The sequence below is a fragment of the Notamacropus eugenii genome, chromosome 4 (assembly GCF_028372415.1).
Source record: "Notamacropus eugenii isolate mMacEug1 chromosome 4, mMacEug1.pri_v2, whole genome shotgun sequence".
Taxonomy (NCBI): domain Eukaryota; kingdom Metazoa; phylum Chordata; class Mammalia; order Diprotodontia; family Macropodidae; genus Notamacropus; species Notamacropus eugenii.
The window spans coordinates 85,622,400-85,635,454 of NC_092875.1; the positions used below are offsets into that span (position 1 = coordinate 85,622,400).

The 13,055-nt window shown below is 52.8% G+C and overlaps 1 protein-coding gene across 30 annotated transcripts in view; it reads right to left on the reverse strand.

Annotated features, from left to right (window-relative positions):
- Positions 1-13,055, reverse strand: part of PLEC (plectin) — a 110,812-nt gene that overhangs the window by 39,454 nt on the left and 58,303 nt on the right. For 9 of the 30 annotated variants that reach the window (XM_072602622.1, XM_072602635.1, XM_072602641.1 and 6 more), the window contains 7 exons: positions 6,523-6,584; positions 6,165-6,179; positions 5,778-5,867; positions 5,073-5,108; positions 3,066-3,143; positions 2,534-2,626; positions 222-388 (listed from right to left, as the gene is read on the reverse strand). In XM_072602622.1, coding sequence (XP_072458723.1) covers positions 222-388; positions 2,534-2,626; positions 3,066-3,143; positions 5,073-5,108; positions 5,778-5,867; positions 6,165-6,179; positions 6,523-6,584 — 541 coding nt within the window. Of the gene's footprint in view, positions 1-221; positions 389-2,533; positions 2,627-3,065; positions 3,144-5,072; positions 5,109-5,777; positions 5,868-6,164; positions 6,180-6,522; positions 6,585-8,843; positions 9,238-13,055 lie in introns of those variants that run through there. The other 21 variants (XM_072602623.1, XM_072602637.1, XM_072602644.1 and 18 more) reach the window with 6 other exon arrangements.

Sequence of the window (13,055 nt, forward strand, 5' to 3'; positions counted from 1 at the left end):
GGCCCCTTAGTGTCTATCATCTAGGGATCATTTAACTTTCTGCAGGAGCATGTCCTGTCTGTCTTTCTAGACTGTGAGTCCTTCAGAAGCAAGGGCTGAGTCTCACACCTCAGTGTGGTCTTCCATGCAACTCCAGCACCTGGCACATGCTCCTCCCCTACTGGGCACCTTAGGAGGACTCAAGAGGTGGTGAGATTGCCCAGGGTCTGCCCTGCCCTTACTTGTGCCGGTGAATGATGGCATTGAAGAGGCGTCCATCCCGCCAGCTAACAGTGAAGTTGTCACAGTGCAGGCCCTGGTAGCCTTCTACCATCCGCTGAGACCACAGCAGCAGCTTCTCCTTGGCAGTCATATCCTCGGACTGGCCGCTCACCTGGATGTCCGAGATCTGAAAGGAGGGAGTGTGAAGGGGAGGTGTGAGGCCCAGGGAAAAAAGCTTCTGGGCCCAGCCCTAAGATTGTCCCCAGTAGGAAGCAAATGAGGGGTGAGCATACCAGAAGAGAAGAAGCCAGACCTTCCCCTAACCCAGGCCCACTTAAGGCTCAGGAACATAAAGTCACCCAACTCAAGCTCCTCATGATGGACTGAGCACAGGCCTTTTTCTCAGCACAAACTTTAGCAGCCATCTTATATATTCCTGCCCTCTCCTCCTCTCCCCCAGGGTCAAGACCGAGGGTCAGTCATTGAAACTCAAGCCTTAAAAGTGAATTGGGCAGCCCTGAGCAGAGCCACACTCTATAGTAAGACCTCTAAGCCACAGGTCACCCCCTTCTCCTTCCCAAACCAGGCACAAGGAGACAAGAAGGCCAGGCAGTAGATCAGAAGGCCCAGGTTGGCACTGCCTATTCACAAGTAATTCTAAGCCCACAAAGGAGAGGTGGCAAAGTGCATCATCTTAGGGTCAGAGAGCCCTTCTCAGCCTCCTGAGGCAGAGGAAGGGGACAGAAAAGGGCAGTTCCTTTAGGGGATGCAGATTTCCCCCTGGGCGGATGCTAAGAGAACCCAGAAGACCCCCTCTCTCCCTGACCCTTGTCCAGGTAGCTCTATCTGTCTCTCTTACTCAAAAGTCAGCCTGCTCATCTTTCCATCTGGCTAGTGAGTTCCCTTTTGGAATGTCTGTCTATCTATGTGTGCACATACATCTGGGAACCCCTCTCTAGTGACTATGCCATCATGGCCACAATAGTGTAGCTACTACTCCTGGCTGCCCAGCGGCCCCATTCTTCTGTCTGTCTGTCTCTCGTTGACTCAGGCCACCGTGCCAACCAGACTCCACCCCATACAGGAATCAGATGTGTTTCCTGTGCTTTTGGTAGTGGTTGGCACCGGATAGCAATGAGTCAGCCCAAACTCTGAGCCTTTACTTCTCCAAAGCATTTCCCCTCCGGGGGTGGCAGCTGTTTTCCCTCTCCGAGCACATTCCTGGATGGATAGGCACTGCCATTCATAGGAAAGGCCAGAGGGTACTGCCCAAGAACATGTATGTTGAGGGAGGAAGGCTCCCACCCCAACCCCTGGAGCACAGAGACACAGGGTACTCTGAATACCCTGAAAACAGTCACACTTAAGATGGAAAGACGTCCACAAAGCTTAGCTCTTCCTGGCTCCACTCCCCACTGGGATGGGCTAGTCTCCAAATTCCAGGGCAGAAATATGTGTTGCTCCCAATCCCTGCAGCCTAGTAGACTCCAGGTCTAGATAAACTGAAAGCTCCCTGAGAGTGGGGACCATTATAGTATAGCTCTGTCTCGGTATCCCCAGAATCTTGTTCAGTGCCTAGCACAAAGTGCCAAAACACTTGCGCTACCTGCCACCCTGGGGAGGAGGGCACCTCCTCCACAGTCCAGCATTTCTCAGTTATTCCATGTGGGTATGCTACCTCTCCAACTAGAATTCTCGCCCCTTGAGGGCAGGAGCAGGGTCATTCTTCTTTATGTCGAGCACAGCACAAAGCACAGTCCATTCTCAAGACTTACTGATGGCTGAAATGTTTAACAGGAGTCTCCCTCATCCCCTGCTACAGTCCCCCTACCACACATCAGGAAGCCCCTAGGGCTGTGGATATTTCTAGGCATCACCGGACACAGCCTTTCACTTTGTTACAGTCCTCTACCTCTTTCTTCCTAGTTCCTATTTCTTCCTAGCTGCAAATGTCCCCAAAGCCAGCCTCCTTTCACACACTAGAACCTGTAGCTGGAAAAGGTCTCAAAGGTCATCTAGTTCAACATCCTTATTTCACAGATGAGGGAGCTGAAGTCAAGGGAGACTAAATGATTTGCCCAAGGTTAAACAGGTGGAACTGGGGTTTGAATTCACGTATTCTAACTTCAAAGTCAGGGTTCTTTTTCCACTATACCACACTGCTTGCCTCCCCAAGGCAGGCTTTGTAAGGCCAAGGCTAGCTATGCCATCCCCTTAATATGACAAAAGCCCAAAGCCTTTCACCCTTCGCCTCCTGTTCCCTCAGCTGCCCGGGCAGCTGGAACATCAGCAGAGGGTCTAGAAGCGGGGTCAGAGAAGGCAGCCTCCTGACCTGGAAGTGTAAGATGATAGTCCATATCAAACCCAGGGTGAGCTTGGGGTTGCCATCGGCGATATCATCATTCCTGATATTCACCAGTTTCACCTGCAAACAAAAAAAAAAATTCCACATGTGTCACTTACAATCCTAGACCCAGCCCTGGGACCAGATCAAGCCGAGTACTCAGAGGGGCTAGGCACATTGTAGTTTCTCAGGACAGAAAGCCCCAGTGGTCAGGGTCAGGCCCTGAATGTTCAGGGAATAGACTAGGAGTTAGATCCCAAGGATACTTACAAAGAAAAGGCCTTTTGGTCAGCTAGACCCCAGGGATCATACTTTGAGAGTATGGCTTTATCTACAATTACATTTATATACGTCACACCCCTCAGGAGTCCTGGGATCTCAGGACTGGCCATGAGGTTCCAATAAACATCCTAACCAGGCAAGGGCAGGTATTAAGAGGAGCCAAGGCCCTGGAGATGCTCAGAACAGATGGGCTCTGGGTCCAGCCCCCACAATACTCAGGACAGACAGTGTGTCTCACCTGTCGATGTCTGAGGTAGTCCAGGGCAATTTGGACATTCTGCAGCTTATGGAAGCGCATTCTCCCTTTCTCCCGTGGCTGAGAAGGAAGAAAGAGGAAAAGCAAAATAGATTAGAAGTTCTCCTGTGGGTGGGAAGGGACCAGGGCTTCTTTGGCGCGCGCACACACACACACACACACACACACACACAGACACACACACACAGACACACAGACACACAGACACAGACACACAGACACAGACACACACAGACACACAGACACACACACACACGCCCCCATCCCCTGGGGATGCTCAGAACAGGGCTGCTCACCCATGGACCCTTCCCCCCTCCCCCAGCCTCTTAGCCTCTACATGCACTTTGGCCTGGCTGAGTTCACAGCTCATCTGAATTACAGAGAAGGGGTGCCCACTGGACACTCCTCACAGAAGCTGCCCTGCTCTGAGCCTTGCTCAGAGCCCCCCAGGCAAGAGCCAAGGGCCAGTCATACTCAAATGCAACCAGCTGAACTCAGCTGCCACAGTGTCCCCACTGTCCACAGAACTAAAGCAGGTACCTCAGGACTCCTGGCCACCCAGGCCCTTAGTTCTCTACAGGCAGCGGCCTTGCTCTCCCTTCACTGTTCATCAAGTGGGGTAAGTTGGGAGATGGGGAAGGAGGGAGAAAGGGGGGAGGTTCTGGGGAAGGAGAAGGAACACCGAGGAAAGCCACCTCATAACACAAGACGGGGGAATGGGAAGGACCCAACTACCATGGAGCCACCTTTACTCCTTTAGAGGCTAGGACAGGAGTCCAGGCTCTGCCTAGTCAAGGGAAAGGCACAGAGTTTCCCTGGGAAATCCTGCTGCTTGTGTTGGTCTTAGACTGAGGGAAGGAAGGGGTTTGTAAGAAAACAATAGCAAGGAAACTCTAGTCTGGCTGAGGAGCCCCTCCTCCAATCCCCCAAGAACAACTGCACTTTGCTTCCTCCTCAGTAACAAAGGCCAGAGTAGGACTCATGATCCAAGGTCCCACAGACCCTAACAGCTAAGGTCTCAAACAAATCCCCATAAGCCTGAGCTCAACCTCTATTTTGGAAATACAGCCCCTTCTGGAATGGGGCCCTGTTGCCCTATTGAGTAGAGGGCCTAGGGGCCAGCCGGGGCCTTGCCTACCCACCAAATTGAGGAGAGTTAAGATGCCAGGGCCTCTGGTGAGAGCCTGATCTCTAATTCTTTCCTGTGCTGCTCCCCATTACCATATGAGAGCCCCATCTCCTCCAACAGACTCTTCAAACAGGAGTTCCCTAAGGGGCAGGGCCTTCCAACTCTCCTCTCCATCCCCAACCCTCCCCCTCACTTCTCCATGGAAACAGGGATACTGAACAGCATTATTCCCCTTCCTCACATCCCTGTCCCGTTATCTCTCCCCAGATCCCTATCCATTATAATATACCCAATCCCAGAACCCTGGACACTCAGAAGACATTCTTGCCTCTATTAGAATAAGAATCTCCTTTAGCCCCTCCCTGACAAAGTCTTTTAGTCTCTGCTTGAAGATCCCTGGTGATGGGCAGCTCACTACCTCTTAAAGCAATCCATTCCACTTTTGGATAGCTCTAATTATTGGTAAGATTTTCTCACATCAAAGTGAAACTGGTAATTCTACCCATGTGTCTAGTCCTATGCTTTCTGGAACTGAAGGCAAGTGAAGGGGGAAACCCAAGTCCCCAGTCTCCCTGTATGCACGTCATCCAGCTGCATGCACACACACCCCATCAAGGTCACACACCCATGCCCAGCGTTAGTTAGCAGAGGTAGTAGCAGAGCTATGATTGGCTGCTTGGGGCATGATGTCATTTATAGACAATCTTCTTCAGCTGCTCTCCCGCAAAGATCCCGCACACATCCCCCTTGGGGGTCAGGGCTGACATCATGGCCGCAGCAGCCAATGGCAGAGCCACATGTCCTGGGACATGTCACACTCGGGCCGCCCCGCCGAGGGCAAACAGGACAGAATCACTCACCAGGCGCAAGTTCCTGATTACGTCACGTTCCCTCGGCTGCCCGGCCGGAGCAGGGCAGGCAGTAGGCAAAGGGTAAAGGGCAGAGGTCAGGGGTCAGAGTCCAAAGCCGCAGAGAAGTCAAAGCAGAGTGTACAATGAGGTTAATATGTTAGGGCCTGGCTAGGTCAGCCCAGGTAGCAGGGCCAGAGTTCCCAGCCCTAAGGGGAAGGAAATGGGAAGGGAAAGAAGAGCAGGCAAGTAACTCAGAGGACTCAGGAGGACAACTCACAGGTCAAGGGAGGGCTGCAGGAGCCCACTGCAGGTCAAGGGGTTGGACAGTAGATCCTGGCATGGCAGGACAAACAAGCAAGAGCGAAGGACCTCAGCTCCGGGGAGGGGACCCAGAAGCAGGGCAGACCAGACCAGCCTTAGTCCTGAAGGCAAGCAGGACATAGACACCCAGCTGGGGCTATCCCCGGGTAGGAGGGAGGGAAGCAAGATCCCAGAATCTCTCTGGGACAGCCAGGGCCAGAGGGGAGTCCTGGCTCCCAGCTACTGCCAGGAGAAGAAACGTGCCCCTGGAATAGTGGGACAAGAGAAAGCTAGCTGAGAGGCTCAGGAGTGATGGCTAGGGAGGATGGGCTGGACCCCCAAAGGAAAAGCAGCTACCCAGGGGAAAGCAAGCGAGCAAAGCTGGCAGTCCCCTAAGGCCCTGGGGTTACATACCAGGCTATCTCCTGAGAGCACCTCCAGGAGTGAGATGAGGTTGTGGCCATCTCGGAGGTCTTCATACAGGTCGCTGATGTGTCGCTGCGCCTATGGGAGAGATCTGACAGTCAGTGAGGGCTGCTATGTGTGACTGGAGGCAGAGGGGTGGGTGGCAGCAGGGTTCTCAAGCCAAGGATAGAAGAGGGAAGGCCCGGAGGCCCAAGGCCACGGAATCATAAGACCCTTTCTTCCCCTCCCCAGGGCAGGCTGGGCTGTGGAGAAGGGGGTGGCACAGCACTCATCATCTGGGTAGGATGAGTGGTCCTGCCAAACAGGGGAAGAAAGGGAAGGTATAAGGTAGGATACCAACTCCCCCCCGACTAAGGCAACAAGTCAACTACCTACCTCTGCTCTCCAATGCTATAAGGAACCAACCAGAAGAAAGGGAAAAACAGGGACAGTGGACAGCAACAGAGAGAAAGAAGGGGAAGGAACGGGAACAATGGAAGGAAGACAGAAAAGAAAGTAATATTTCAGAGAGATGAAGGAAAATGAACAGACTTGCAAGATGCAGGGAACAGCTATGAATGACTTAGAAAAGGCCTGGCAAGATGAGTAGAGCAGCCCAGGCCTGAGGCAGCCTGGGCCTGTGACCCCCATCTCCACCCCTCTGCTTCTTGCCTCCTCTTCCTCCCCAGCTTAGCTGAGAGGCAAGAGGTCAGGCAGCCACCCAGAACCCCAAACTGCTCCCGTTCCTCCATACCTTGATGAGGTGCTTGTTGACCCACTTGGTGAAGGTTTTCTTCTGCACCCGGTCCCGCTCATCTGGTCAGAGAGAAAGGACAAGGTTAGTGTGAGGCTGGAGAGGACAGAAGTGGTGATCATTGTAGGCAGAGAGATAGCCCTGAGACAGTATGAGTCACTCACCCTCTGACTGAGAGAATCACAGGAAATGGGTGATCCAGGGAAGGGGGGTGAGGAAAGGGGAACCCCAGTGGGCCATCTGAGTTCCCATCTGTTCCATTGCCCACCAGGGGCCAAGAATGATGACTAACAGTAGCAGTTCCCATCTTTCTCACACTTTATGGCAAAAAGACACTTTCATATGCATTTGGTTCTTATAGCAACCCCAAGAGAGAGATAAAGAATCACTATTCCCATTTTGCTGATGAGGAAATTGAGGCACAGCAAGGTAAAGTGATTTGTCCAAAGTTGCACAGCTATTAAGTATCGGTGGGCCCAGGGCTAATGGCAGGGCCTCAATAACGGAGCAATACTCTAACTTCTAAAGAAGCCCATCAACCATACCCAGGCACAAGAATTCCCAAGAATATCTCCTTGTGAAAGACCTTCCCCTACTCCCTCCATCTCCTGCAAAGCCAGGCTGCAGATTAGGCTTCCCCATCCCCCTTGAAAAGACCAGACCCAGTGGGTCAGGAGGAGGGGGAGGTCTGGGCCCAGACTCAGACCCAGCTCAAAGTGGGCTAGGGATGGAGTAGGCAGAGAAGAGAGAAACCAGAATCAAACTGTAGAGCTCTCCCAGGCTTTCCAAACCCAGGCAGGTCAGGCAGGTGATCTCCTCGGAAACAGAACTAGGAGAAGAAGGCAGGGGAGCCAAGGAGAGTCAGCTCAATTCCCCCATTGTCTCTTCTCCCCAAGTCAGGAGGGCTCCCACCCGTCCAGCCCTGAGCTGGCAGCCGCACCCCAGAGCCCACGGAGCATGTCATGGCCTGTCCCCCACCCCCACAACAAGTCAGGCTTAGGATGGCCCCTCCCAGCTAGGCTTCCCCTGGATGTCATGCCTGGTGCCCAGCCTTGGGCCCTTCTTTCCCTGCTCTGAGTATGGCCTGGGCCTGCTCCCAGGCTGACTATGGCAGCCCCTTTGGCCTCTGGGCTTCAGCTTTCCACTCACCCCTGTTCCCAAACAAAGGGAATCACTGTTACGTGTACACACACACACACACACACACACACACACACACACGCCCCCACCCCCCACCCCCCAACCTGAGACAGGACAATCAGACACCAATACAGCACACTGCCAGCTCCCTCAGAAAGGGGAGGAGGTGAAGGTGCAGGTTCCAACAAGGGAGAGGGGCTAAGCCAGGCCTGCAGCAGGACAGGGGGAGGAGCCCAATTCCTGAGAGTGAGGACCTCCCCCTTTCCCTACCCACATTCCCCAGTGAGGAACCCACCCATAAGCTTTTACTTCTTTCCCCTTCTCCTATCCCTTTCCCACCACAACAAACAAACACTGCCCGGGGAATGCAAGGGTCGGTGAAGAAAGGCCCCCAAAGAGCCCCAAATCGGCTTAGTGAGGAGGGCAGAGCCAGGCCCGTGCTGGGAAAGATGGAAGAGGGGCTGGCCGCACAGGAGGGAGGGCCCAGTGCCTTCCCCTAGTGAAATCAACAGTGTCCACCTTCACCTGCCAGTGCCAGACACTCCCCTCCGCGTCCCCCCCCCCCCCCACACACACACACGGTCCACGTCAGGCCTCCCTGCTGGCCCCACCGCCCTACACCAGGGCCTCTGGGGGCCCACCTGCTCTGTTCTGAGGTACTGGCCTCCCGCCAGACCTCCTTCCCCCATATACACACACACACACACCTGACCAGGGTGAGGGAGGCAAGCATGCCCACCACTTCTATTGAACCCTGGGGCTCTCTGGTGACACTAAGCCCACTTAGAATGGGCAGCCTAGGGCCTTCAGCCAGCCACTGACCACAACTCAGCAGCTTTACCCGTTGCCTGCTCAGCCCCAAGGGGCCCCCTGCTCCACAGAATCTACAAGGCTCCCATCTGCCCAGAGCGTCAGTACCCTGCATCGACCAGGCACACCAGAGTGAGTGGCTCGGCTCTCTAGACACCCCCAGATGTTTTGGAAAGTTCACCACCAGAGCTGCATAACCATTTCTAGCCTTCCAGACAGCTCCCCAAAGCCAACTAGTCCCCTGGAAGCAGCTCTCTCCTGGGGTGGCCCCAGAGCTCGGCTCCCTTTCCCGCCTGCCTCCCTCCCTCTACCTGCAGCCAGCCAGCCAGCAGGCAGTCTTGCCCCAAGGGAAGGGCAGTGGGGCTCACTACCTTTCTTGCCCTCTGAAGCCCTGAGGACGGCCAGGTAGAGGTTGTCCTCAGAGTTGGTTCTCTTCTGTACAGGGTTCTGGGGCTCCTGGCTCTTCAGTCTCTGCCGCGACATGGTCCCCTCACCCAGGGGAGCCGAGGGGAAGCAAGCTCTAGATAGGACTCTGGCCTGGCCTCGTCTGCAGGGCTCCCACCCGACCGACCCAGTAGGATCCCACTGACGAAGGGAGGAAGGAGACCAGGCGGTGGGCACTGGGCTGCGCTACAAAGTAGTAGCAGACACTTCCTCTGCCTGCCTAACACTAAAGTACAGAAGTTAGTGTGGCCACTCCCCAGGCTCCAGCTCCACTCCCAGAGCTGCTGCTGCTACCACCAGTGAGACTGCTGGCCCTGCTGCCTGCTCCTCCTCTTTCTCCCTAGCCTGGCCCAGCCCCCTGCCCCGCTCCCACCCAGAGGTACAGGGCTGCTCCCAGGACTAGGTGTGCCCCAGGCTGAGCAGGCTGGGTTGGGCGGGGTGGGGCGGGGCAGGCCCCCAGAAGGCGGGAACTCCTCTGGGTCTGCACATTGTACAGCACTGCTTGCTAGCCAGAAACAGGAAACCACCATATAGTTTCCTAACCACTACCACAGAGTGGGCAAGGCAAGCCAAGCCACAGCACGGGAGGGCAGGCAGGCAGAAATGGCAAGCATTAACCATTTCCTCTCCTGTCCACAGTCCAGCCATCAGTGTCCAGGGATGCCCTATGGCCCTGCAAACCAGGCCAAGGCAAGCCAGGTCTAGGGACAGGGGGCCCAGCCCCACACCACACACTGCTCTTTCTTGGCAGAATATGATCCGCAAGCCCCTTCCTATTTACTGAACTGGACCAGAGAAGCTCCAAGCCCAGGAAGGTCCTCTTCCCTCCAATAGGCCCAGAGTTCAGCAGCAAGGGACAGCCCCTATTTTATCCTGGGGAGTCCAAACTAGACAAGGACCCAGAACAGCCAGACAGTCTTTGGCTTTGGAACTGGCCCCATTTCTATGCCTCCTCGAGGCCCCCAACATGTTGTCCAAGTTCCAAAGTCTATAACCATTTCTACCACCTCTCATTACCAATACTAAATTTGATAAAGTCTAAGTACAGGGTGAGTAAATGCCTCTGGAGTAAGGAACAGCACCACAATGAGTCACAGGGGAGGCTGGCGGTCTATAGATCCCACTCCAGGTCTGAATTCAGCCCCAACAATTATTTCAGAACTGAGAGTCCCTAACGAGCAAAGCTCTGTGAGGATGTGGAAAAGGCACTCAGGGAAGCTGTGAGGGTTAATGAACCGTGTACTGGAGTAGGGAGTCAGGAAAGCCCCGGGTGCAAATTCCACCTTCGACATCAGGCAAATCACCTAGCTCTCTAAGCCTCAACTGCCTCTTCTGTAAAACGGAGGTGATTATAATAGCAACCACCTCATAGAGTTGTTTTGAGGAAAAAATTCAGCAAAATGGTTTTGCAAGACTTAAATGGGTGGCTCAACATGAGCTGATTTTTTATTATTATTTCTTCACAGCTGGTTTAGTTATTACAATAGCATTCTCACCAGTTTCCCTTCACCAGAATGGGCCCGTGGGTCCTTTCACCAAGGTCATATCATCTTGTTAAAGAAGTCACCTCTCTGCCTGGATGCCATCACTGCTCATAAAGATTTCTGGTCACTGGTGCCCTACAGGTAAAGCCTACAGAATCATGTCCAAATTGTTCAGACTAGCCTTCAAGGTCTCCATTTGGTCCCATCTTGGCTAAGCAGTTTTATCTCTTACTGTTCTTTAACTGAAATCCACAACTCCAGCCAGGCTTAGATCCCCATATACATCTAGGCCAGGAGCTGTCCAAGGGCACCAAAATTAGGTCCTCTTACCCTGTATCTATTAGAGGCAGGCTTTTTTTTTTTTTTTTAACAAAAGCAGTCACTCAGCATAAATCGCCTGGCTGAAGCATTATTTGACAGTAACAGAAAATCAATACAAAATCCTGCATTCCACCCTGCCTCCATTTCAGGTCCTGGTATCTTACAGAAGGCAGTGTCAATTCTCAGCTCCTATCCTTTTTGGAGACAAACCTCCCTCCCCATTTTTAAAAATGAATTCCTTTTGCTCTACTAAAAGTAGTTGTCCCTCCCTACTCTAAGAGTCCCTTCTTGCTGGATCTGGATTCAAGAAAACTCAAGTTCAAAATCTGGCTTCAGACACTTACCAGTAATGTGACCCTGGACAAGTCTCTTAAGCTCTGCCTCAGCTTCTTTATCTATAAAATGGGAGGCATAAGAGCACCTATCTCTCAGGGTTGTTGTGAGGATAAAATAATATCTGCAAGGTGTTTTGAAAACCTTAAAACTACTATTATTTCTATTGTTACTATTATTAATATTACCTGAAGACACTCAAATCTCTTCGGATTCCTCTCCCCAATTCTTGCTGTCTACCTTTCCAGACATTATCTCTGCTCACCTCCAGCTCCACAGTTAGAAATCCAGATGCTTTCAGCTTTGGCCCTTCGTCTACACTAGGCAACTCCATCCCATTTCAACTCAACCTCAAAGTGCCTACTATATGCAAGTCACTGTACTTCGTGCTGGCGATACAAAGATGAAAGAAAGGAGAGAGAGAGAGAAAGGAAGGAAGGAAGGAAGAGAGAAACATTTCCTCTGGAAGGGACTCAGGGAAAGTTGTAACTTGCACAGAGAAGCAAGTAATAAGTTTGGAGACAGAGCTGGATAGAACCTCAGAGGTCATCACCTAGTTGAGAGATTCTCAAACTTATTTCATCTTCTGCCCCCTTTAAAAAAATTACTCAGCACCCCCTGGAAATCTACTTTCTTTAACCTTTCAATGCTGTGTTGTTGTTGTTTCAAATTTGCATCATTTCAAACTACCTTCCCCCATCACTCCAGCTTCCCCCAGGGGAACCACCTCTCTCAACCACCGTATTTTACAGATGAGCAAATTGAGGATCAGGAAGGGTGACTTCGCCAGGGCACATAAGGTAGTCACGCTACCTAAAACCAGCCAAATGACCCAAACCTTGCTTGATTTCCAAATGTATACATTTGGAGAACAGAATTTAATGGTAGAAAATGACTCAGATGGCAAGTACCTGTCCCAGCCCAAGGTCATGGGTCAGAATCCCTTCCCCAGGGCCACTGGATATGGCAGATTAACTTCTATGATCCCTGAGGCAATAGGGAAGTAAATTAAGAGTCTCTCCTCTGGTACTCAGCTCCAGATGATACTAAGAACCCCAAGAAAGGACCAGGACTAGGTCCTTCTCCCCACTTCAAGGCAGGCCTTCTATTTAATTCAGCACTAGGAATGTATTTGTGTCTGTGGTCTTTTGCCTAGCTGTGCCTGGGATCAAGGACCTTGCCCCTTCCCAGTCAGAGGGGCTGCAGGAGCCTGTGCTACATAGCTATGTGATAAGTCATAAAAAGCACCTGGAGAGACACCTATTCCCCCATTCTCCACCCCCTCCACACACCCCAGGTAGTGTGTCTGAAGGCTGGGGTCAAGGGCCCTTCCCTCTTTTCCTCTCAGTGATTTCTGGACCCAGATGTATAAGGGGTCAGGACTCTGCCTTGAGTCAGCACCTTTAGCAGAATGCTTCATGCTGCTCCCTTCTCCACCCGTTGAGCTGCCAGGCCCTGCTACCACAGAGAGCGTCAGAGGCCAAAGGCCAGAAGAGCTGTGGAGAAAGTGTGGCTTGGGGGAGGACAGTGGTGACTCACAAAGGGCTTCCCTCTGAAGAAGCAGAGTCAGATTCAGAGGGGCCCAGGAGAAGGGGTAGAGATGAGCCAGCCAGGGCAGAGTGCCAGTGAGTCAGAGCCCAACGGAGAAGAGGGAGGAGGGGGAAGAGCTCTAGGCAGAGAAGACGGGGTCTGTGGGGAAGTACTAGTGAGTCAGTAGGGAAGGAAGCCGCACCTGTGAGCTGAGGGGAGGGGCTGGAGGGGCTGTGTTTGCTTTTTGGGTGGGGCTCTTCCAGATAACAGGCCATAATAACCGAGCAAAGGGACAAAGGGATAGAGATGGAAACCCTGATGAGGTTCCTCCCATCCTCCAACCTGGGCAGGGACATTTTGTGCTGACCAGGAGTCCAGATAGCAGGGAGCTCAAGAGAGCACTGACAGCCCAGTGCTGGGCTAGGGGAGGGAGAGGGCAAAACAGGCAGGGGAAGAATGAAGGATGCCATC